Source organism: Homalodisca vitripennis, chromosome 6 (genome assembly GCF_021130785.1).
Source record: "Homalodisca vitripennis isolate AUS2020 chromosome 6, UT_GWSS_2.1, whole genome shotgun sequence".
NCBI classification, from domain to species: domain Eukaryota; kingdom Metazoa; phylum Arthropoda; class Insecta; order Hemiptera; family Cicadellidae; genus Homalodisca; species Homalodisca vitripennis.
In genome coordinates, this window is record NC_060212.1 from 146,614,538 (window position 1) to 146,642,093 (window position 27,556).

Sequence of the window (27,556 nt, forward strand, 5' to 3'; positions counted from 1 at the left end):
GGAAATATAAACATTCTTGTGAAAATGTAGTAGTGGAGTTATTTTAAATAATCTAGTTTTCGTCATAGTCAGATTCATTACATTATTGGTTTTTTGTATTGGTTGCATGGTATTTTGCATGAAACTTAACTTGTAGATTTTATCCTACCTAATATAATTAATGTTGTACGCATCCCCTTCTTTTTGTTTTTTATAAATATAAATGCCTGTCGTTTACGTGTATAAATAAATAAATGTTATTTAGAATATTTATTTTGTAGTTTCGTCTTCAATAAGCGGTTACTATTTCCCAACTACATTGTATACAATACGTTCCAGTAGCCTTTAAAATGTATTACAACTAACTGAGACTAATATCAAATCAGTTATCACTTTAATATTGTTCTACCCATCAGTGTCGTAATGTTAGTTCAGAGAACGATTTCAAAGAATTTATATTAATTGATGAAGAGGAACAAATTGATAAATCATTGTAAAATGTATAATATTTATTACTCAGATTGCATTAATCTTCGGTGAACTCTTATTATCGATGAGTGAAACTAAACTGATTTCTTTGTTTGAAGTTTATTTTTTACGAAGAACTGTGAAGGAAACAGGATTTTTCGGACATTTGCAAGCGTTTATAGATGATATATATATATATATATATATATATATATATATATATATATATATATATATATATATATATATATTCAGTAACACTACGTTTCTAGGTCTGCAATCTGATCTTTTCTTCAGATAAATGGCTAAATTAATGCATGCCTATAATCTAGGTTCAAGTAAACAAAAATAAACAATAATTCCACACCACAACAACAACAATAATAACAATAACAAACAATAATAAATGCACTGTTTTCCCTTTTTTATCAGAGAGAAACATTGGTGAGGACGTGCAGGTGACACTTGGAGAAAAGGATTTGAGGTGAGTGATTCTCCTTAGTATCTGGGTACTAGTAGGAGCGTCACCCATATTCTCTGACATCGCATCACACGTGTTTTACAATAGGCTTTAGGGCCGTTGCATGGTCTGTACAAGAACTGATATATCTTCCAGGGATAACAAAGCTCTAGGTAGTCGGAATTTTGCCTTTAGGTACTGTATGCAGGGTGCACTCGTTCATCCTGTGTTGTCAGCGGGAGCTATACTGCCTAGTTGAAAAACTGGACACTTGTGTGTAGGTTATCCAGCGCAGTACTCGATAGATTAACTAAATGCATCTTCTAAAAGTGCGGCTGGAAACGTGAAAAAGAGGATTCTTCTATATTTTTCAAAACTGTAAAATCAGCATCCCCTAGTTTTCAGATAAAAATTAAACAAACTTTCAATATTGCTACCTTCAAATTATATTTATATTATTGCTAGTTGATTGTATTATTATTGATTGTCAATTGTCTATCGCAATCTATTGTAACGTTTTATCAACCTGATGATTTTTATAGTTTTAGATGTTGACTTGTTTTATAAAACAGTTATACTCAAGAAGCGCTAATGAATAAAGGTATTTTGATTCATCGATTTAATGCTGTCTGTTACTGTGTAAATCGACCAGGATCTAAAAATGTTTATACTGGTAATGAATGACAATATCATGAAATAAAATTGGATTATTTTATTTATTTACAGCCACATGGATGTTACAAAAAAAACAGAAACCTGCTAAGCTTAATGGTAAAAATGTACAACCTAAAGTTATGCAAACAAGAAAAAAATTGTGATTAAATTTAATTGATTACTCAACTCTGTCTCAAATTGTACTCAACTGGAGATCTGCCGAAATTGAAAATTATCTACTTGTGTTTATTGAGTATCACTTCTGCTAACTAATGTTTTATTTACTAACGATTGTTTATACATTTTCTTAGCTTGTAGTTATACTGTATTAAACTCAGTTGAACATTTTCAAATATTAATGCTTCTGCAATTTTAAAATCACAGAAAATGATTAATAAATAGGCCCGAAAGTGGAAAATAATATTGTTTTTTGCAGACCAAACAACATTAGAAATTTACGTTATTAAGTAAGTACCCGCCAACTTAAATTGCTCATATTTGTGCCGTACTTTTTTGTAGTTCTGCTATCTGTTACAACTTTTACACCTGTGTTTTATTATCAAACACATTCCCCGAGTGACTACTATTAAGAGAGTATCGTAACTTGTGAGTAGCAAATTAGTTTAAGTTGTGATTGCCTTAATTGACTTGATTATTCCTGTTAGTCAGTGTATTAACCTGTCAATATGTAGACGTTGCCAAACTAAATTGTCTTTAGTTACCTTTTGGTAGTACATTAAAACTAGGAATTTCTTTTTATTATTGTATAATAATAATTAAAAAGTAATACACTAAGCAACTCTTAATATTACTGTGTCAGGCTGGACTGGACGCCATGGCGGAAAGTCTAGCCACAATAGCCGACATGGAAACGGAATTGGCGGTATCTAAAATACTTTTACCTAATACAACAGATTTTATAATGATTGATCAGGCTACCCCTAGTGTAGAGGAGAACAACGAAAGAAAAAGGAAAAAGAGCGATAATGAAAATTGTTTAACGCCAATAAGCCTTCACACTCATAAAAACTTTAGTTTTCCAAGTAAAAAACAAAAAACCATTAGATATTATAAGTCACACTCTAGTGGACCATTTGAAGTTATTATCCAAAGTAGAGATAAAAAGAAAATCAATCCATTCGCTGTAGGGAAAATAATGAAAAATCATTGTGAAGATATAGACCACATAATAAGGGTAGGTAAAAACCTTAAAGTTATTTGTAAGACATATTGTGCTGCCAATAATCTTGTAGACTCACAATATTTGCAACAGTATTTGGTATTCGTACCTGCCAATAAAGGTTGAGTGCACGGGTGTAGTTTATGTTGAGCCTGATGTGACCGAAGAAGAAATAGTGGAAGAGAGTTTATGTGAATATACTATTTTAAGTGCAAATAGAATAAAAAAATGGATCAACAAAGAGTTGGTAAGTACCCATTACATGAAAATTATTTTTGATTCCGAAAAATTACCAGATTTTGTCACCCTAAACTATGTCAGGATGATGGTAGATGTTTACATGCTTCCAGTAAGACAATGCTACAGATGTTTTAGTTATGGGCATGTTGCCAACACACCCTGTGATAAAGATAGACTATGTAGAATATGTGGTCAAAAGTACCATTCAAATGAGTGCGATATAACACCAAAATGTATTAATTGTCATGGAGAACATGCTAGCAATAGTAAAAAGTGCCCAGAGTATGTAAGACAAAAATGTATTCTCGAGAGGATGAGCATACATAAAGAATCTTATCTAGAAGCTAGTAAACATCACCCCCTTAATCATCCCAATATATCAAAATATACAAAGAGTAGGCATAATCAAATAACTTACGCACAAATGGCAAAAGTTAATATTAATGATCATAGCTCTTTTCCCACCCTAAGAAACATACCAAACCAATTTAGCCATAATAATAGATACCTTCCACTTATGTCACAGGTAAGTGATAATGATGACAAAACCAATATCAGCCCAGAAATATATGGTAATAGGCCTAATAATAGAGATAGATATGGTAATAAACCAAAACATACTTATATAAGTAAAAAATAAATCTAACCATAACATACGAAATCTAGAAACGGAATCGTGTCAATCAAGTTCAAGTGTTGAAGGTAAACTTTCATTACCAGATCAAACCCTGATTAATGATAGGGAACAACAAAAAATTTTATTACGCAGCAAAGTTGATGAGTTGCTCAACCGAATTCAGGAAGAAAAAATTTTAAACAAAAAATAAAGTTGATGATATAATAAGAGAGTGTTTTAAATACACTCTTGAATCCAATAAACAATCAGTAGGAACAATAGCCAAACCTAATAATAGAAGCAATAATCGACCGTTACAGCTAGTTGGTAAAACAAACCTTAAAAACAAATCAAAATTAGTTAAAATTATGATCAATATTATTCAGTGGAATGCTCGGTCACTTAAGTCTAAGTGGCCAGAGGTAATTAATACATTAATACAAAATGAAATTCATATAGCGCTTATACAAGAAACCTGGTTACAGGCAAATGATAGGCTAACTGATGATAATTATAAACTAATCAGGCTAGATAGGAACGACTCGTATGGAGGAGTCGCCTTTATTATACATATTAGTATAAGTTTTAAGATTATTAGAGAATATAACAATAATATATTACAATTGTTAGCTATAAGTATTAATAATTTAAGTTCTCCTATTAAACTATATAACATATATTGCACCAATAGACATATAAATCCAGCATTCTGGTACAACGAATTATTTTCTAAAGATAGTGGACATACTCTAATTGGTGGAGACTTCAACGCGCATCATCCTTTCTGGAATTGTACTAAAGCCGACAGAAGGGGCAATTCAATTTTTAAGGTCTATAATGATTCCAATTTTATTTTAATTAATGATCACAATTATACAACAGTAAACAACATGTTTAAAAGGCAATCTATCCTTGATTTAACTTTTATAACTCCAGAACTATATGCACAACTGCTAACCTGGAAAGTAGGAAATGACCCTATGGGAAGCGACCATTTTCCCATTTACATTCAATTTCAAGAGCATTATAATAATAACCCCAATAGGTCTATAGTTTATTTAAAAAAATCAACAGTCTAAATGTCCAAACATGAAAAATTATAACCAAGCCAATTGGAAAGGGTATACTAAACACGTAAAAGAGAAAATTAGTAAACTGGAAATAAATGAATTAAATCATAACATAGAAAATCTATATGAAATTATTTACCAGGCTGTAGAGGAAAATATTCCTGATGTAAAACCCATAATGAAAAAAAACTACATTTAAACCCAAAGTGTACTCCTGGTGGACTCAGGAATGCTCCCATGCAGTAGCTAAAAGAAGATTAGCTTTAAAAACATTTAGATTAGCTATGACCCCTATTAATTACAATAAATACCAGATTGCACAACTGAGTACCAGAGAGGTCATTAGGCTAGCAAAAAGGAGGGGATGGGAGGAAACTTGCCAAAGCATGGCCTTTACCAACTCCACAGCTCATGCATGGCATATTATAAATAAATTAAAAACTAAAAATCATGCAACTACTTATTATGATAATTGCATAAAAAATAATGAAGAACTTGGAGAAAAATTTATTAAAAATATAATACCAGATTATGTCCCACATGTGACTGAAATTACTACACCTTTAATTACTGATACCAACCACATTCTTGAAACCAACTTTACATTGAATGAATTCCAAATAGCAGTATTAAGCAAAAAAAGAGATACATCACCTGGAATGGATAATATCAATTACAGCCTGATACGACTACTACCAGAAAATGGGCACAAAATGATTCTTAGAATATATAATGATATATGGAATGGAAAATCTAACATCCCTTCTGTATGGAAACAATTTAAAATTATTGGTATATTGAAACCAGGGAAAGATAAAAGTGACGAAACATCATATAGACCAATCTCATTGATCCCTTGCTTCATTAAAATTATGAACACTATGATAAGAAATTAGGTTAGAATGGTTTGTGAATAAACTTAATATTATACCATCTACACAATACGGTTTTAGAAGGAAACGAGGATGTGCAGACTACTTAACCACCTTCTCATCAGAAGTGCATAATGCGTTATCACAAAGCGAAAATATAATAGCTGCATCCCTAGACATAGCTAACGCATATGACCATGTCCATCTCCCCACACTATACAACAAAATGTTCATTCTAGGTATTCCTGCTAAGTTCATTTTACATTGCAGCAAATGGCTAGCCGACAGAGTATTAACAATAAATTATTCAGAATACACTCTATCAAGAAATTCCAGCAGAGGCCTGCCGCAAGGAAGTGTATTAAGTCCAATACTTTTTTATATTATATATATAAGTGACATAAATAAGAATTTGCCCTATGATATATATACATTACAATATGCAGATGATGTGCTTCTATATACATTTAACAAAAATTATATTATTGCGCATGATAAAATGCAGAATGCTCTAAACATCATGGAAAGCACATTTATGAAAATAAGGCTCAATTTAAATGCATCCAAAACAAAAATTATTATATTTACAAGAAAAAGAGTTATTGATAACAGCAGGCAATATTTCCTTGGTGGAGAAGAAATACCAATTGTAAATGAATTACGATTATTAGGCGTTATAATTGACAACAAATTCACATTCAAACATCACGTAAATAACCTACACCTACAATGTCAAAAGGATCTGAACATACTAAAAATAATTTCCTGCTGGAGAAATGGGGCTCATCCAAAAACAATCTTACAAGTATACAGAGCATTAATTCGTTCAAAATTGGAATATTGTTGTCACTTGTTTGGTCACCTGCCACAAAATATACTAAATAAACTAGATACAATTCAAAATCAAGCACTAAGAATCTGCACCGGAGCACAAAAATCTTCACCAATACTTGCCCTACAATTGGAAACAGCTTCACTACCTCTAAATTTGAGACGCCAAATTTTAACCGAAAGGTTAGTTCACAAGATTGTATCAGAAGCAAACCATCCAGCATATGAAAAAATGATGTATATGAATATGATGTGCAACATCAACCCTTACTGGCAGAAAAAGAAAATTCCACTATTTATATCTGCACTCAATACTATGGAAGTGGTTAACCCTAACTTTGTGCAAGGGAAAACAGCTACAATAGAGCATTGGGAATTTAATATGCCCTTGTTCATGGAAAAAACAACACTAAGATGCAATAGTACCATAAATGATCAGGAAATTAAAAAAGATCAAAATACCATGATGTTAAAACAATATTTCAACAACTGTATACACATAACCTATAAAGACCATATTATTGTTTACACTGATGGATCCAAAGACATTAGAGGTACAGGCGCTGCCTTCTTCATTCCACAGATAAACATAAAGAAAAAATTTTCTCTGAATAAATATATGTCAAACTATACAACAGAATTATATGCAATATATAAAGCAGTACAGTACATAAATACCCTCAATTTTGACAATTGTTATCTGTTCAGACTCACAATCATCGATTGTAGCACTTGAAAATGCAAGTAAGGTAAACACACCAGAGGGATTAATGATGAACATCATAAAAATTATTTTAGATGGAAATAAAAATATTACATTTCAATGGGTACCGGGACACTCAGGTATAGATGGCAATGAAATAGTAGACAAATTGGCCAAAGAAGCGATAGGAGATGGAGATAAAGAAGAGGAATTTTTCATTTGTGCACAAGATTTTAAAGCTTATAAAAAAAAAAATTATATATCAACAAATTTAATCAACATGTAAAAGACTCACCCAAAGCAAAATGGTATAAACAAATTAAGAGTGAATTTAATAATAAACCTTGGTTTAATACAATGAACATGAGCAGAGGAAACCTAATAAACATCATTAGGCTACGGTTGGGTCATGCAAATGTTAACCTTAATCTCTATAAAATGAAACAATATTTCACCCCCATGTGTCTAAAATGCTCCTTAGGACAAACAGAAACCATAGAACACTTCATATTCAAATGCCCCAGTAATTATTATATAAGACAACAATGTTTTAAGAAAATCAGTAGACTAATTGTTAGTGATAATGTAACATTAAGTAGCATTCTGGTTCAAGAAGATATAGAGTTATATAAGGAAATAAACCAATTCATTTCATTGTGTAAAAGAAATTTATAACATCACTCACACACACTAGGAAAAATTAAGTGTCTCCTGGTCATGGGCTCTGTCTACCGCGGTCCAAACCTTTTCGGGATAGACTAGGCCTGATGGACCCCTGGCAAGAAGATCATCCTAAAACCCAACCATCCAAGTTTAATCCTTCTCTCAATAGAATGTCCTTAAATCTTTTACTAATAAACACGGTTAGACACACATATTGTAAATAACCTGTTGTAATTAAAATCATTTTAAGAAAATCTAAATTCACAGGAAAGGACCTAATTTAAACTAACATCTAATTAATAAATTGTTAAACATAAATGTTATTATCACTCTATTGCATGCTATCAATGTCTATGTGTATTTATAATTCAAGGCAATCACAACTAAAAAGAGTTAAGGGTTCAAAGAGGCTTTTTGGTTTTCAAACCTAGCCTATGCCAAGTGGCATCAACAAGAATTAAAAAAAAAAAAATTATTAAACATAAGGGTAAGTGATGAGACTCAGTGTTCGACTGAAATACATGAAATAAATAACTTAGGCCTTTATATTTCCCTAGGCTTCATGGACTTGGTGGATAAATATTGCTTGTAAGTTTCTTTCTGATTTTGTTATGATTTTTTCACCAATAGCCTATTTCATATCTTAATAGGGAAATAAGACAAATTTTTGGGGATGAAATTGATTAGTAATTTAAATTTAGTAGCATTAGGCCTAATCCTTTGAGTCTCAGATACTTTTCTGTTATATACATGAGAAGAGCTGGTCTTTGGACCTGGTGGTAATGTGAGAATTGCCAGACCAAACTTAGCCAAGTTTTGACATTATGTAGTAAAACTACCCAAGTTTTGTAATAAGACTGTTTACATATAAGCAATATCGTATTAATTTTGATAAATGTGAAATTAACAGGTTGAGTGGCAAAATATGAGTCCCGCATTACCCTATTGCTCTTGTCCTCCTGAACAAAACAATATAAGGTTTCATGGGGTGGCAAAGACAAATTTTAGAACATTAAAAGTGGAACAAATTTTCTCACACACATCAATATTTCCTTGTACATCTGCATGGGTTGTGAGGTGATCTTTTGACTATGATTTGACCTTGTATTGGTTCATGATGACGACAGCCATTGCAGTATCTTTGGATATGTAGTAATAATACTGAAACCAGGGTGATTTTGACCCAAATATATGGTGTTTTTATTAATTTAGACCGTCTGAGGATAATATTTAGTATCGGCTGACAGAAGTGCCTCCGGCCATCAGTGTAAGAGAGAAAAGTACGCCTCTAGGTAGTACCTATCGCTAAAAGATCAAGATGACACCACTAGAGGGTCTGATCACGAATACCTCCAGCCGATATTCCGAGAATAACATTTTGGAAAGGTTTAAAACATTTTCGGGTAGGGTACGATAAGCGGACTCGGTTTTTATATTGAAATTGGCAAACTATATTACTTAATCATAACCATCGTTACAATCAATTGATACTGATTAATTATTTTGATCTATTAATTTAAATAATCTGTATCAACAGCTGTAAACACTTTAAAATAATACACGTAGGTTAATAGGTAAAATTGAAATATTATCCTTGATTATTAAAAATGGCAGTTAATTTTAGAAAACTACACACCTTTGCTTAGAAAGATGATAAGACATGCTTTTCGTGGCTTCAACATGTTGGACTCATACCGAAAAACCCATTATGTGAAATTTGTGGTGAAAGAAACTGTAGGCCTAATTGTGAGAGAAGCAAATATGGTCGTCTTCAGTTTTCCTAATTTTGGTTATAATAATTAATTTGTTTGATCACTGTAAATATTAAATTCATATTTTAAATTAAAACATATGATTGTTATTTAGGACTATAGGTACTTTTATCGATTGATTATAGGATTTCAGATGCGAATATTAGGTATCGATGACTACATTCTTCAATATAAAAAACCAGGTCCGCTTATCGTAATCTACCCACATTTTCTAATATCCTTAAAAGCACTAGTAGTTGAACGTGCCAAAAGTAATGCCTCCAGCCATCTCTGCTACTCTTCGATGATGGCAACGAACAAAAAAAGCATTCCTTGAAGTAGTACTGATCGATTGTATAAAACAATATAAATTCCAAAAAGGCTGGTTATTAATGCTTGAGAGTGAAAAATATTATAAACTCACCAAACCATATTCATACAGCAGCCAATGGCAGCACAAGAGCCCAGATTATTTAAATTCACATTAAAAAGTAAAATTAAACAACACAATGTCTTTTCTGCCCCTTCTGATATAGTAATATTTAGTATACTTTACAGTGCACATTTAACACTTAACTTTACATTACATTGCATTGAATTTCATTGTAAGAAAATATCACTCACTAGTACCACAAAGGAGATAAACCTACAGCCTTTTCTGTAAATGACTACATAACCAATCAGGAAAAGCAACATTGAAATGCTCAAAGAAGTTGTGTAATAGCCAACAGGAACAAAATAACCAATGAATAACAGTAAATAATCTTCACCATGAAGGTAAAAACGAATAAACTTCACCATGAAGGTAGGAATTGTGACGAAAAAACAGAAAAAAAGTACCGAAAAACTTAAATTATCTTCAAATGCAGTTGGTAGACCCAATCTTCATGATAAATTCTCACATCATTGTTGATAACTCTGCTATCCCCTCTTCTTATCCTTTCCCCACCCAGAAACACTCATTTCTCCCAGTCCCTAGATAGATGAACTAATTGAGATGGAGGTTTTTCACTTGATAGTCCCACATTGATATTGTGACGAGATTTCCACCAATAAATCCAGCCTTCACTAGGTGTGGACCTTTCTCCAATTTTTTATGGAGAATCAGTACCTTTTCTTTGATAGGCCCTGAGAGCAGAATCCCTTTACTCTTTTCTGGGCTAAACGATATCCATAATCCATTTCCTAGATGTTATAGTTTTTGTTTTGCCAGTGTTACATGCAAAACTATTTTCATTGCTTTATTGACCTCAATGATAACCGTTTAATTTTCAATATCTTTTCTGCTTTACCTCCAAATCATCTATTGCAATGTGAATCACATGTTATTTCTTTGGCAAGTTTTTGAAATGATAATCTTTTGTTCCAATCTCTGTAGCATTTTAAATTCTTGCCCTTAATGTAAGTATAGCTTGTTTCTATTTCATCCCCAAAAACCAATTATTATCAAACACTGCACCTAGGATAAGTTAGCAACAGATACTACACACCAGGTCAATCCTGCAGCAACACTAGTGACATGTAGACATAGAAGCACTGGGGAAGTTATTGGTCAATCAAGTCAGTGCAAGGGCGAAGTAGAGGGGTTCTACTGTAGTAATTACCTGCTCGCTTACCCTGTTCCAAGCAGTTCGGGTTATTAACTAGTGTAAAGGATCATCACTGTTTATTTAACAAGCATTGTTTGTTAGTAGAACAGAAATCATCAGGTTAATTTGCTCACTTGGAGTGAACGAATAGACGATTTTTGTCTATCTCCAAAACAAAATGGAATGGACACAAAATTCAAACCTATCTTACGCAAAATCTTACAATTTAAAATATAAATTTGTGTTATATTATAAAAATACGATGTTTTATGCAAGTTTTTGTTAGATTAATTATTTTTTAATTTGCCAATCAGTATAACTATACTTTAGTACGGAAGTGTGTGCGATTGTGGATTATTGTGTAACATTTTTTTTTTTAATTAGCATATCAGATGCATTTCACTCCACCATGTTCGTTTGCTGGGAACAATACTCCTGCCCATTTGGACCCAAGAAGAGTAGAGTACATCAAATCAGGTGCAATGTTAAACCAAAGTAAGTTAGAGCAGGTTGTATAAAATAAGTAATGTAATGCAGTCCTAATGTATTCTAGTCCGATAGGGGGATAATAAAAAATATATGAAGGATGGTGTATTTAATATTTCTTGTGATGGAGGTATAGTTTAATGTAAAATGTAGAAAAGTTAAATAATATTATCGATGCGTTCTGTGAGAGGCAATTAAAACTACCCTTATAAATTTAGTGTATTATTTTTCTCTGATTTATCTAGTCGACATGGGAGATTACCAGCCTTTGAGATCAGATGACGCTCACACCAACAACCATGTACCTGTCCACAATAAGCCCACTGTCTACTATTCGAAGCCCATGTCTCCTCTACGAAAGCTGGCCTTCGGCTGTTCCATTTTGTTGTGCTTCATTACCATTGTGGTGTTCTTGTGGGTTGTACCGTGCGACTGGTCCAAGTGTCCAGCTAAAACTCAACGCCAACCAATTATGTCTTGGGATCGCTCTGTGGAAGGAATGGGTGAGTCTTTGGTCTAAGGATTTTCAATCTTTGTACAAACAGTAAACAACCCATGTCGTAATTTTTCAAAAACTAGATATTTAGACTGATTCAACAGGCTCGTTTGATCATTAATGTACTGTTTCAGAAATAATGGGACCTTTGAAGGTGGTACGAGGCTTGCAAGGACTAAATATAGTAGCTATGTACCGAGGACCTATGCTGGCGTATGATGGAGCAAGGGATCAGTTCCTTCCAAAGGCAGGAGGTTTGATATCGTTTATTGGAGCGAGTGGACTTATAGCCTGGTTCAGAAAACTGCCTTTACTGACTCATCTGGACTGTTTTATGCTTCACATTGGCGATGAGTCCATGCAAGATTGTTTAGTGAGGGGAGAGCACGGCTATCTGGCACTGATTGACTCTCTTTCAGGTCAGTTTTCGTAGTATCAACGATACTGGATTTTTATAAATTAATATCAGTTGTTTAAGGTGTAACAGCGATTATTTCAGTTGACTTGCAATATAAATTTTATATAACTAAAATAGCAACTCAAACCTGTTTCACTTCTACTATAATTTTTGAAACACCAGTTAAGTGACACTTGCTTCACCGAAATAGCTCCTAATAAACGCTCTAATTAAAACAAAAAACTTTTTTTCACCAGTCACTTTCTAAGACAAGATAAAGTAAAAAGTTCATACGCACAGGTAAACATAGTTAAATTCAGTTTATTTTTCTTTTGATGTGTAATTTATAATCATTGTGAACAAATGATATAGGCCTAAATACTACAAATTATCGAAACTGGTTTTCATTTTGAAAAAAAAGAAAAAGTTTTATTTTTAGTTCCCTACAGTTTATCTTACAGAAAACAAAAATTGTTGCATTAAGTTTTTAACTGCAGATGTTACATGGCACTTATTCTTCTGTTACATAATAAATACTATATGAACACTGATGCATAATTGCATTCCAATGATACTTTGGTATGTAACACACGCACAAGCATGGTGGTTGGTTTTCCTATTTCGTGTTAAACAATGATTGGTACTCACGTGGGATTTTCATGTGGTATCACTAAGTGGAAGATGTAAATAGTACATGCAATTCAATGTGATTTTGTTATTTGTCCTAAATATTTTATGACATAATAATTGAGATAAAATAAATAAAAAACACAAACCAATTTCTTGAATTTACGATTTTGTAGGTTTAAATACAAAACAATCAATCTGTGTATAATTTGTGATATTTTGTGTAAATACAAAATAATAATTCAATTTCCAAGTTCTCATTAAAAATTTCACTTACATCTTCTTTAAACGTTTGTCATAGAACGAACATTAAATACGGCAACAGACTAGTGTAGCGATGCACCGTTGCTGGCAGGTTCGATGTGAAATGACTTTATCCGTGCACTTGATGGTCCGCGCCAACCTTGCATCACAGTATGAAAAATTTGTTATTGGCTTGAGCATAGAGGTCAGCAGCTTCTAAACATAAAAGAAAGCCTTACAAATGGTGGATGAGTAACCTACATAAGAAACGGTCCGGATCAGAAGTGATGTTTGATATGAAGTTTAAAGAAATTAGCAGACAATACAAGAACTTTTTTACACAAATGTCTGCTTCAGAATTTGAGTGTAAAAAAATTAGACCAAAGGTTGCGTAAAGAAAAACAACTCATAATGACAGTAATTACCATTCAAGATGGGTACGTTTTTTCCTAACTGTATAATCACTAGAAATAAAAGCATTTCTTAACACATCCTGTTTTTATGCCTTATTAAAATAATTAGTAAATTTTTTCAGAAACCAAAACGCACCCTACATAAATAAAACTTTAATTTCATCAAAGTATAATTAGTCCTTTTAGGGTTCTATAATGCTATACCAAATATTTATGCTTGATATAGCTGTGACACACACACACATTGTATGGAAAAATAAATGTGTAGAGGCTTCTTATAAGAATGAAAGACTTTGTTATGATCCTTTAATATTCCAACATAATTACTTCGTTCTCAAAAAAGTATATATAACAGTGTATATAAACAAAAATTATTTTTGTAAATCTAAATTTATATTTATAGTGTAATTTGGTAACTCCTTGGTATATTTTAAGAAATTTTGAAGGAAGTGGCCTTATATTAAATTGAAGATTAAAACAACTTCAAGTGTTCTAACAACTTCAAACTAAAATAAAATACAAACAGTAGTGTTGTTTTTGAACTGTACATTCAAAACAAGAAAATAGACTATAAATTTTGTTTTAAATTATTTTGACAGATCATTTTTTATTTAAATCAAAAGGTAATTTTGACGTAGTAACCAATTGATAGGCTTGTTCTGAATTTTCCAATTGGATTTTAGAAGAATCTTCTGGTAGTTTAAATTACACTATAAATATGAATTTAAATTTAGAACATTTCAGCAGATACTAAATACTTATTGTATGTTTACTTTTATTGTTTTTTTTTTATTTTTTTTTTTTTTTATTTTTTTTTATTTATTTTTTTTTTTTTTGTATACACTAATACACTATGTTTTACATCCTTTTTGAGAACATTATGTTGAAATATTAAAGGATTGTAACAAAGTATTTTTCTTTCAACCATATCCTTCGACTACATGTGCGACTGACCTGGCACCACAAATGCGGCCAAACTGCAACAAGGTATCTATGTGCGTGGGCCAAATGGATCGACCTGAGCCATTGCTGCAACGTTTGGGGTGCGTTAGTCCACAATATCGCGCATTTGGGGCAGCACAGGCTCAGCGAGTGTCTGGTGCCAAATTAATAACTTCGCATAAGTTTTAACTTTTTTTATAGAAAAAGGATTAATAACCTTGCAGAAAAAACAAAATTTAAACAAAGAACCTCAATCAGTTACTATTAATAATCTCACACATTGAATTTTAAATTATGCTAGAACATAGACTAACAACATCGCACAAGAAGTTTTAACTTTCTTCTTAGGACAAAGATTAGGAACCCCACACGGTTAGTTTTGACATGGATTTGAAAACTGGTATCTAATATGAAACACACTATAAAATCAATAATAATGATTTAAATTACCTTATCACGATATATGATAATCAAATACTTTTGTTGTAATGTAAATTAGATTAAATAAGTAATTGTTCTTAGGTATTGCAAAATGGAGGGCACAAAAAACCATTGGAGATCAGCTACTTGTGGACGTGTCATTTCCCGTGGTGACGCCTGATGTGGATGGAGATTGGTATCACGACTTAGCAGTTACTGGCCGTCTGGAGAACAGGAACCATCGCATCATTGCTATTATTTCTGGCCAAACTGGGTAGGTTGTACATCTGTCTGTATTTGGGAACCTTTACAGCTTATGTTTGTCTCTTTAACATGTTTATATGGGAAATTACAGTGCTCTCCACCTTTTTACTGCCACATTTGTTTAGATTTTTTTAAATAGGTTCTACTGAAATGGCATTTGAAAACTGATCCTATCTACATTTTAAATCTCTAGAGTTGTTATATCTCTACTTGTAGAGTATAGAGTTTTATATGTACAACATTTACACAAGATGGAAAATTAGATATCACTGTCAGTTGACTAACTCATAATAAAACGCTTGTTTGTTTCTTTCGTGGTAGAATTAAATCAGAGTGATCAGAATAAAATTAAATACCTTCAAAAAAAGTTTCTAAGGCCACGAAACATAAATGTTTTACAGGTACAAATCTGTTCATTTGTCCAAAAAAGGATTCCAAGGACAATATTTTGTCCAGCAAACTCTTTTGCACATACTGCCCTGGACGATATATCACCCATTTGTCTTCAGAGGGTTAATGAACTTAAGGTTCTCGATGGGTTTCAATAAACTCAAATAACTAATTTATTTTTCTTGTAATTACATTTGACAAAAATTCATGTAAAATAAAACAATAACTTTTTAGTATTTCTCTGACAGCTCTTTTCAATTTGAAATTGTACAAATAATTTAGTTTGATATATAATGATATAATAAAATCTTATATATCATCTTGCACTGCACCATGTACTAAATCTTATCCTAAGATTCGTAGTATGTGTTTTGCTATGATACAAGGTGTATAGGAAAAGACAGGAAATTATATCAAGCAGTATAAAATATGTATAATCTGATATGTATAATAGGTTCTGGTATATAGGTTGTTTACCTTGTTCTGTAAATTTGATGTTATTGCCGGTTGACATTACAGTTACTTAAAACTGTACACACCTTAAGTACCTAATACACCTAAAGCCATCGCTTTTCACACTGAACATGAGAGAAGGTGGAGACTGCATATGGGTCTAAGGATGAGCAGAAAGGTCCTACAGTTGCTCATGTCGTCAGGGTGGCGTTTGGACTTCTCTCTTTAAATTGATCGGTATCTTCTCGAGTTGTGGGTCTAATTACGGGGCATGATCACCTGAGGAAGCATCATCACAGAGTCGGCATTCATCTGGAGGATCCACTCTGTAGAATGTGTGACAGGCAGGAAGAAACTGAGCGCCTCCTCTTTGACTGTACTGCAATAGCAAGGGGGCGCTACACCATCTTTTGTAGTCTGGACAAAGGTGGTGAATTTCCCCCAGTAGGATCTGATCTTTAGTTTTCAGCGGTTTGTAGAACTGCTGAAATCGTAAACTGGTTGACCTCATGGTATACTTACAGGGTGCGCAAAAGGCCCTTGAGGCTTAAGTCCATGGCCGCCCCTTAGAGTAAGAACAAAGCTGTAGCTTTGGCATAGTTTTTGTTTTAATCTTTTTCATTACGTTTATTTTTTTATCCTTTTACTATACCAAATATCAGTGTATGTCAAATTGGCTTTTAGAGTATTTATTAGTGCAATTCACATTGTATTCAAATTATACTTGATATAAGTAAATAAATTTCATCTCTGTGTTTATTGTGATGATAGCTATTATTTTTCCTTCTTTGTAGATTCATACAAAGGTACAATTCATGGCACTGATGTTTGCATGCGTGTTAGTAAATCTATTAAGATGAAAGTTTGCAATATTCATTGAATTTAAAATTAAACTCTGCCAATCCTTGCCTGATTAGTAATTATGGCTATGTGCAGGTATATCATGGGGAAGCCAATGGAGGTGGAAGGTTGTACTGATATCAACAACCTCACTCTGGACAGAGACTACACATTGTACTACACATGCAAGAACAGCACTAGCAAATGTAAGTACTCATTTTGCTGTTTTTCTCTTCTGTCTATTTCACATTGTGGTGGCTGACCACCCCAGATATCTGGCTAACGGTCAGAACCGAGCATATCATTTTTCTGTACTTATGCATACTCAGTCTTACCTCACTGAATCCGACATTGATTGCTTCACTATTGTCCAATTAAGTGTCATCTATTAAGATCCTTTTTTCATGTTTAAAGTTTTAACTATTATATTGAGAGCTATTTAATCAAATACTATTGCACTATGAATGAGTTTTTTCTGAGTCAATAGAATATTTAACTTGGAATTGCGGTTTACATCATTTTGTATTTATTAGCATTTTGAGAGTCTTAATATATTGTTTTATTTTATGAGTTGGAAAGTAATTATCGTGAAATAAAAACAAAAAATTTTATATTAAAATAATATGATTTTATTTTTACATGACAGATTGTATTTTAAACTGCTTTTCAACATATTTTACACCATTTCTCAGGTACTTATTTTTGCGTTTGACCAGCCAGACGTATCTAAATCTCCCAGAAAAAAAAAAAACATCCCACCAACAAAGACAACCACCATATCTGTATTCCATTTTATGTGTTTTCATCACATTCAAATCACTCACTTCCAAACTGGTTTTTCATGTGTGGAAACAAGTGATTGTCCGAGAGTGCTAGATTTGGGCTGTACGGAGGTTGAGTAAATTGCTCCCAACCAAACTTTCAATTAGCATGTACATGTTATCAGCAGCATGAGGCGGAGCATTATCAAGCAGCTAATAAATCATTTTTTAGAGGATTATTCTATATTTATTTTGAATTTCATGCCAAAGTTTCCTCAGAGTTGTACAGTAACATTTTGCATCAGTAGTTTTACCTCTGGGAAAAGATTTAGTGAACAAATTTCCTTTCCTTTTCCAGAATACAGTAGAACATATGAATTATTTGTGCTGACATCGTAGTTTTGAAGTTTTTAGGATATCTTGTGTCTCTTTGCTTCATTCTACCATTCCTGCACTTTCACCATAACAGTGGACAGTGAATTTCAACTGGATTATTAATTGATTTAAAGTTTTAAATGACGTGTGTAAACACAAGACTTGTCAACCATAAGGTCTTCAGTGTGGAGTTGATAAGTGCCAGCAGTGTTCTATTATAGTATTACGGTGAAACAGTATTTACTCTCCGGACACACCTCTTATGGTGACTATTTTTATGAATAAGTGTGTGCTTCTGAAGCATGTGATTTACTCTCTAGTGTGTAGAAAAGCCTACTTAACAACCCAAACTTAGCCAATTTTTACCATTTTTAATTTTGTACAATGTAAAAGCACATTTTAAAATTTTGTTCTGACAACTCGAACACATATTTTATGGTATTTTTATGAAGGGTAATAAAATTGTAAACATTTGTTTGCATCTGTTCATTTATTAAAATAGTTGAGAGTTACTGCAGTAAATTAAGTCAATATAAAATTTTTAATTTATCACTTGTAGTTATTAATTATTTATTTTCATATTTTGATAATTGTAATTGTTTTATTAATGATATGGCATTAGTAGTAAGTAGTGAGAATCTCTAAATAGAACTCAAAACTATTGCAATTTGAGTGAAATATCTAAAATTAAAGAACAGGTGCATGTGTCTGTTTGAATCCCTAAATTGGTTTGTACATCATTTTAATACCTTTTTATGGCAAAAGACAATTCATTGCACAATATATTTTCATACAAAAAGATGATAAAAATTACTAGTAAGCAATTGAAATATCTTGAATCAATAAAGAGGGGTATGTTGTTAAATATTTACGATTTGAATATGATACTTTATTCACTTAAAATTTAGGTTTCACGTAATTCCTTAAAAAAAAAAAAAAAATAGGATTCGTGTATGACACAATATTTGCATTGCAGTGTTCAGCGAGCGTCAGGTGGCTTTGGTGAATGCGGTGCAGATGATGACAAACCGCTCAGTGGTTCCACACGGAACTGTACCGGTGACAACACGGCACCTTGGCAATGAGTGGAGTGTCAACGGCTACAGACTCAACCTGGTCAACTCCGGCCACTCACCCTCTGACTATCAGGTCCTCATAAACTTAGTGTAAACTTACCTGAAATTTTAGTGTTTAGTGTTAAGTTATTAGAAAATATCTTTTCAAGATTTGGATTAGAAATTTCCTTTGTTGTTATTGAAATAAATCGCATGATCCTCTAGGAGGGTTATTTAATGTAAGCAGGTTTAAATGATTTCAATATTACTAAATATGTTTTGAAAAGTATGTAGCATTTAGCTTCTTCTTCTCTTGTTTTCTATTGATGTGTATTGAGAAGCTTACGCTTCAAGCAGATACAGAGTATCTACTCACATAAAGTGTTGAAATTCAAAGGGATCAAGGTTTGTACCATATCAAATTCAAGGCTTTGTTAAAAATTTGTTTGATGATGTACTAAGGATTGTGAAGGAGAAAAGATTTTTTTTAACATTTGCAGTTCAATGATAAGAAATCAGTAACAGTACATTTCAAGATCTGCAATCTGATCTCTCCGTCACGTGAAGAAAGAACCTAGCATATAACTACGATCTGGGTTAACATAAACAAACCAGCGGGTTTTTACATAAATAATGCAGGAATTACAGCCAACATGTTGTGTGTCAACTCTATGCACACTATCTGTAAAACATTTGCTTAATATAAACAAAACAAAAATTATTAAAACTGAACTAAAAAACATAGGTCACAACAGGTCTGCCCTGAACGACCCTCAAAATTCGAGAGTGAGCACTTTCAAGATACAACCCAGTTGCTTTTCGTATAGCAACTTTTCTGTTGAAGTTGTTATCTGTGGTTGGTTGTTGATGAATCCTTGTAGAGTTAAATGCTGTTATTATGTCAAAAAAAATAATGAAATAAGCTATCCTTCTTGGTTTAATATTTTTCTTGATGATAGGTGAGTGTAACAGTGACTGACCACAACAACCAGAGTGTGTGGAGTCCGACCATGCAACAAACCTACGCTATGACACCCGTCGTCCTTCACTTCCAGCAGGCCATCTCAGGCTTCCTGCTCAAGTTCTGGTATTGGCATGCACCCCATGATCAGGTCAGTACGCTCTGGAAGGTGTGAGTTTAATTTTGCCTTAAAAATTATAATGCTCAAGATAACTTCTAGTTGATTGCAATTATCCGTTTGTTGGCAGAAGAAGGACAAGGAGGGAAACATAATGAATAGCCTGAGTGAACGTGTGGTTTTGGTTACGTTCAATGCCACCGGGAGCACTCACATCGTTAATGCCAGTCAGACCGACATTGTGCAGCTCTGCTCCAATCGAACTTGCCAACCCGAGCTGTCCAGCCAAACTGAGTCTTGTAAGTTCTTTTAGTTTATTATAAATTTGTTATTTTAATTTCATCTAGATATGATTACAAGTGTTTTTAAATGTACTGGCTACAAAAAGGCTCAATCACGACCACTCTTAGTTCAATTACAACTGAAACTGTTTACCATGATGGACTACCAAATATTATAACATTACACTTTGGAAAAAAAATGCAATTCCATTACGATATCATACTCTTACAAGTGGACTGAATTCATCTGTAATTATCAAAAGCAATCTGATCAGCTGATTGGCAAGTGTTAGTTGGCAGTAATCTACCAACACCACATTCGTGTTGTGTTAAGCTACAAAGCAATCCGATATTTTCTGCAGCTTACAAAAACAAATGTTATATCAAACATATTATTTACCATGTAGCATGAATTTTAAAAATTGTAAAATTTTCTATGGCAAAAAAACAATTTCTCTAGTCTCAACACAGTACATCTACAATATATGAAAACAGAGATATATTTCCTGTTGTGTCTGGATTATAGCAGGCATTAGTTGTTTTGTGCTGATACAAATTTTCAGATGTGCAAAATTAATTTTGGTAATTATATATCTTATTTTGTAAATCTCACAAATCTCCTGGTGTACATAATATGAGTATAATGAATCATCAAATTCAACAGACCAACAGCCATTGTGTTTCAACACAGCCTCATAACGCTTTATGCAATGAAGCATTAAGATTCATTATCATTAGATTCTGTAGTAACATGATTTTTGTGTTCCATATTATATGGCAAATAACTTGACACTAGAACGTTCTTTCTGTTAACATGTTGACGTCAAGTGCTTATTCCCAGATTTTTTTTATATGCTGTTGAAGTTTTCAATGATAATGGCAAAAAAGCCATATATAATGAGAAAAGTATTTAAATTTCACAATTTTGCACAACAAAATTATTTAAATATTTTTTTAATGTTTCTCTGTGTACTCCAAGGGGTACTTAAAAAATTAATTTACCATAAAAATCAAGCAATCATGCATTTGATGGAGTACACAATAGGTATTTATTTTTAAGCATGGGATCAAAATTAACAAACCACCAAGGCAGGCAAACAATAGAAACGCAATAAGGAAATCCATAGCAACGTATACTTTATTGAGCACACAACACGTTCTTTACAAAAGCCCGGTGTGTACCTGATTGAACGTATTAGAAACTGGATTGGAATGTATAAAATCTTGAGTACAAAACATAACTGATGAGTAAATTATGTACTTAATTGGTCTTCCAAAGTCTTATTTCATCCATTGAAGTCTGTAGGAGCTCAACTGGTACCTCATAATGATTTAACCCGGAGAAAAATTTACATGAGTCCTTGGTCTGTAATTGATAATAATGGATCTGGATGAGGATGGAATTCAGAAGCTCATCTCTTACCTCATGACATTCAAGAAAATCCTGCATATATTTGCAATTGGTAGTCAAGAAGGTTTTAGATGATTGATATATTCAGTTAAGAGTATTATTAGTAGACCAGAACAAGGATTGGGTTACAGGAATTATTCTCTTACCTCACAATAATTCACAGTACTTTTATTAATACAAGAACTTGGAGAAAACATCTTAATGCACTTAATCTTACAAGGTCTTCTGTGGCTGCTCTGTAGTGACAGGATCTGGTTGAAGATGGATTATTAGAGAAGTGCAAGAAAGGACCTCTAATCGTCTTAACGTCGCCCGTCAAAAATAAAGAGCTGACAATAATTTATGTCACTCTGCAGTTGCTCTGTTATAATTTATAGCCAAGGTAATGTTTGACATGAACCCAGCAGGGATCACTTCTGGCTGGTTTATACCTACCAGTTGAACCCACCACTGGGCACAGCATAAACCGATGTGCCACTTCAATCTGGGCAACCTTATGGATGTCCAGTAGCGGCACATCACTAACCGCAAATGTTGAGATTCTGGGATTCATGGGCAATTCGATAGGTCTAGTCTACTGTGGAAGATGGCTGTTGGAGTTGGTTCCCTTACCTCAGAGGCTCTTGTTAACCTCAACAAGGGTGTGCCACCCCCTGCCTACTTTGACTGGAGAGGCTGGTTCACAGCTGGCCTCCCTTCTTCTGGGATGACTTTGAGATGTAGTGCCCTAATTCTTCCTCACGGATCTCGATAGGAGGCGGCCCCTACTCCCTAACCTTACCCATCCTGAATATCCTATCACTCCGGAAGCAGCGCAAAGGTTCTTACAGGACTAAGTGCAATTTATAAGCTTCTTGTCCTAAGAGAGCAAAAAAAAAAATGTTTGACATGTCCTCTGTTGTAGTGTTGATAGTGGACCTGGATGAGGATGGTTCTCAGGAACTGATCTCTTACCTCGTGACATTTCAACCTCGGGAAAAGTCTGCTCCTGCCCTACCTTTATGGAAGCTACAGACCAAGTTGAGGCTGATACGGCTGGAATCCGAACTCCCCAAACTGTACGAAGCCATTCAACGCCACTAAGAGACACATCCGTTCTCTACCCTTGCTGGTTTCAAGATTCAAATCCCTTTATTTTTGTATGTGATATTTTTAAACTAATTTTTAAATGTATGTAATTTGGATATGTCATAACTTAGACAATACCTACTTACTGTTAAATTTACTTAATATATTTTTTTTACCTTAAAGGGCTGTTTTTGGATTGATATTATTTGTGATATTAGGTTTTTACGTGATATTACAGTCTTCTATAGAAATATTGAATATTTTTAAAAGATTGAGGTGAATTATATATAAAATATCTATAATTTTAAGGTATATAATTCTTAAGAAAATAATTGTAAAACCATACAATGACTTGTGTTTGTAGTATTTTTACGTTTATATGGACAGATAAAATGGATAATAATACACAACAATTGTGCAATATTAAGTTGTAGTAAGAAGTAATAATATTTTCAAGATAAGATCATTTTACTTTTTAAAAAGGAGTTCGTAACATCACTGAACATGTTTTGAATTTGATTTAATAAAGTAAACTTATAAATAATGTTCACAGAGAAATTAAGTACTTTTTAGTAAGCTTTTTTTATTTAGACTTGTGGGTTGTTGGTTTAACCAAAATGTATGTATTAAGAAAAACCATTTTTTTAAAGCATACAACTCATTCTGAATTTATTGGTTGAGAAACCGACTTTCAAAATTCTGTTTTTAGTCAATTAAATGTATGACAGTTTACTTTAACAGAGACAACTAAAAATCCAAGTTTTATGTACTACAATTTTTGTTGTTGTAAAAATGCATGTTTATTAACATTAAACTAATTCTTTATATTTAACACAATATTTTATACTTTTTTGCTATATAGCTAGCTGATTAGGAAACTTATGTCATGTTCACTCAGATTTTTAGTTTTTTTTTACAGAAAACCATTTTAAGGACACATTTAAAATTTGAGATAATCTTGTTAAGTGTAAAAATTCAATATTATATTGGAGTTGTTATATGAAAAAAGTGCTTTTTCTTGAAGTGGTTACTGACTACTAGCTTGACAGTGTCAGTTGTTTATGTAGTTCTGTAAAGTTGTAGTTTCTTGATAAAAATATTATATTAATTACGTACAAATGTTCCAAGGTAAGATTCATGTGCAAAGAAACAATTATTTGTTGGGGGTATTACCGCTTAAAACACTACTTTCTTAAGAGACACTTCACTAGTGACTGTAATCCGTCAGCCATGTAGGATTTCTTGTTGTTCAGTAGAAGTTTCTTGTTCAATCCATCTGATTACGTCTTCTGGTTCTAGTACATTGGAATACTGAAGTAAGAGCAGTACTGCCTCAGCACAACCTCTCTTACAAGCTTGCTCCATAGCATGTGGCATTCTACCGTGAGGTTCATCAGGATCAGCTCCATGTTGCAACAACAACATCCTTATACATCTCACAGCAGTGCTCACATTATAATAATTCATAGCAGCTAAGCAGGCGCATATCGGATCGGTGTAGCTGATTAAACTAACTTTACTTACCACTTTTAAGGGACTTCCATGATTAATCAATGCTAATAAGAATTCTAGGGTCTTTTCACCAAAATTGTACATCTGCATCTCAAGCAAATACGATATGGGTGTAAGCAATGTCAAGCCTTTCTTTCCCCAGTCCTCGTCACGAATCTCAGGGCATTGTAGAACAGCTGGATCAAAATTTGATTTCAATACCTTAACTAAAAACGATAAATCTTCCGTGTCAATAGCAAGACATATCAAACTATCAATTGTTTTTATTTTGGATATAACTTCAAAATCTCTATCCTCATCGAATGTGCAGTACTTCAAAATAAATTTATCACTGGTTACCCTGTGTAGTGCATTAAATATATCAAAATCTACACAGGAAGTACATGCATGATGAAGAGGTGTATAATTGATATTATCTGCAACATTAGCATTTGCCCCTTGTGATAATAACGCTTCAACAACTGATAAGTTATGAGATTGAACAGCCAACATTAGAGGAGTACGTCCATCCTTATTGCGAAAATTGATCAAATCACGTTGTGTAGAGGAGGTAAATAATAGGGTCAAAGTTTTTAAAAGACCACTTTGGCATGCAAAATGAAAAGGAAGTTTCCTTCGTCTTCTAAAACATCAGGATTAGCATTGTGCCTCAGAAGAAAATGACAAATTTCATGTATCATTTCATCTTGTTGCACTCGAACCCCTCTTCTAGAGGTGGGATAAAGAACTGCTTCATGAAGAGCTGTATAACCTTTGTAATCCTGAGCATTTACTTGCGCTCCAAATTCCACAAGAAGTTGCACAATTTTGAAGTTTCCTTTACTACAAGCCACATTCAGAGGACGAACTTCTTCAATGTTGGCAAGGTTCACATCGCACTTTGACTGTTTCAACAACAGATTCACAGCATTCAGACAACCATTCTCGCACGCAAGAAATAGTGGAGTGTTTCCTAGAAACGTTTGTGAGTTTACATCAGCAGGATACCATTCAACACCTTGTTTGTCCATTTGCAAAAACCGGTGCAGTTGTAGCCATGCTACACTTCTTTAACCAGTAATTTGATAACAGCTTCATACACTTTTCTATGAAGCAGTCTCATTAAACTCTATCAAAAGCCAGCTTTTTTGGGAGTTCATCCATTATCAGATTTATAGTAACTTAATTCTACCAAATTCCAGGCTTGGTGATTTCTCTTCATTTGAATCTTAAAGGTTTTACTCTTATAAAAGCTTGAATCTGATGGTTCACTCCCACTTTTTTTACTCATTATTAATAGGCTTAATTTAATTTAAATATAAAATAAAATAATAAACTACAACTAATTAAATACAGCACAGCTCCAAACAGTACACAAAAATGCCTTGATAAAAAAAGCGTTTACCAAACACTTTCAGGATAAAATAAGCATTTTCCCTACTCCATATAATAAAAAAAACAAACATTTAATTTTGACCCAGTCCTGCCAACTTCAAATATTTGTTAAACAAGCACTAAGAAAAGAGAAACTTCTATTGTCTTGTTGTCTAGGCTTTACATTTAAGTTTTCTTTTTGATGGTGATTATAACAAAATGAGACATTTTTTATCCTTTTTGACTTAAGAAACAGAAATAAATCACTGAGCTACAGCATGTAACTGTGTCAATTTTTCTTCAACTTATGAATATTTAAATAACTACAATTTCAAACATCTTGACTTTCCTGTGTATCTATTAATGTTTACATGCTGTAATTATTATGCAAACTTTATTTAAAAATATATAAATGTAAAACATACTCACAGATAAGAGTCATCGAAAGGTTAGAACTTTTAATTTTGTACGTTTTTGCTTCATAGCAAAATTTATAACCTTTTAGTAAGTTTTCTTAAATATGATTTTATAGTGAGATATACTTATCTTACTCATATTTAAAAATTAGTACAGTTTGATGTGGTTCAGATTGCTGTGATCAGCAAAGGATTGTTAGTATTTGTTTTAGATTTAACTATTATAATTAGGATATGAATAATTTATTATTGTTATGTTTGTTGTTTATTTATTATGAATGTCGATTTTAGTAATCATAATGATTAGATGTTAAGAATATTTTTGATGAGTTGCTTAGTTTATAACTAAAATGAGTATTTTAATTTTTCAAATTAAACTTTATAACAAACTTATCAATTTCTTTGGGATTGAGACTACAGATGAGAATTTAAAACCTTGCCATGTACGTATATTTGTACCCTGCTCTCTTGTATTGGATTGTAAAGTAAGGTTATTGAATTGGTTAAGAATGTTTTAAATATATGTGGAGAAATGGATGAAAAAGCTTAAAACATGTTGCCTGTATGCTTCTCAACAGTATACTGATAAATGGTGCTTTGATGTGATGTTCCGATCTTTTTGTGGTTTTTCGCTTTAAGTGGAACAGCTGTGTAAGAACAAACAGTCCGAGAAGTCCAATAGTTATTGGGGCCGCTTTACTTGCTCTAATAAATAGAATAGTTATAAGTTGTAACTAATTCTTATTTTTAATAAGTTAATTTAAAATACTTTTTTGTATCTTTGTTTTAGTTCAGTGTAAAATAGACTGTAAGATCACCACATGACAAAAATACCAAGCTGTAAAAAGTTAACACGTAATAAATTATACATCATACTACGTACAGTAGAAACATCTAATGGTGAACTTTTGAAAAACCACAGTGATATTTGGAGCGTTGTTTAAAAAAAATTTATATAATGCATTTGTAAGTGTTAGAAAATTGCTTAAATGGACATAACAAGAAGTACTTAATTGTACATTTGGTCATACGAAAATTGTTAACCCATTGAAGAAGTATTAATTGAGGCTTCTGGAGTACCAGCATCAGCAGTTAAATGAAGTAAAATTCAAGATTTGGGTTAAAGCTTTCTAAAACTAAATCTGTAAAAGAGTATCTTTTACACTACTATCCTTACAATAAAATCTTATTAAATATT

At 32.7% G+C, this 27,556-nt stretch overlaps 2 protein-coding genes across 13 annotated transcripts in view; both read left to right on the plus strand.

Annotated features, from left to right (window-relative positions):
• LOC124364989 (rho guanine nucleotide exchange factor 11-like) overlaps positions 1-27,556 on the plus strand; it is a 770,637-nt gene that overhangs the window by 708,801 nt on the left and 34,280 nt on the right. The window lies entirely within an intron of this gene.
• Positions 1,738-27,363, plus strand: LOC124364991. Of its 4 annotated transcripts, XR_006922686.1 has the most exons (11): positions 1,738-2,028; positions 11,461-11,571; positions 11,808-12,065; positions 12,193-12,477; positions 15,203-15,374; positions 17,144-17,253; positions 19,160-19,332; positions 20,198-20,350; positions 20,448-20,616; positions 22,914-23,148; positions 24,377-27,363. XR_006922686.1 is itself a non-coding variant. In XM_046820863.1 (10 exons), the coding sequence occupies exons 2-10, from the start codon at positions 11,469-11,471 to the stop codon at positions 23,090-23,092; spliced, it is 1,602 nt and encodes a 533-aa protein (XP_046676819.1). In that variant the 5' UTR covers positions 1,738-2,028; positions 11,461-11,468; the 3' UTR covers positions 23,093-27,363. The 4 variants fall into 4 exon arrangements, 3 of the variants coding, with proteins under 3 accessions (XP_046676819.1, XP_046676820.1, XP_046676821.1); XM_046820863.1 differs by having other exon boundaries at positions 22,914-27,363; XM_046820864.1 differs by lacking the exon at positions 11,461-11,571 and having other exon boundaries at positions 22,914-27,363.

Excerpts from the sequence above, each read along its gene's own strand:
- LOC124364991 (XM_046820863.1), top strand. The coding sequence starts at position 11,469 with ATGCATTTCACTCCACCATGTTCGTTTGCTGGGAACAATACTCCTGCC. Across the intron at positions 11,572-11,807 it reads AGGTGCAATGTTAAACCAAA|TCGACATGGGAGATTACCAG; the intron begins GTAAGTTAGAGC and ends TGATTTATCTAG. Across the intron at positions 20,351-20,447 it reads GGCATGCACCCCATGATCAG|AAGAAGGACAAGGAGGGAAA; the intron begins GTCAGTACGCTC and ends GTTTGTTGGCAG.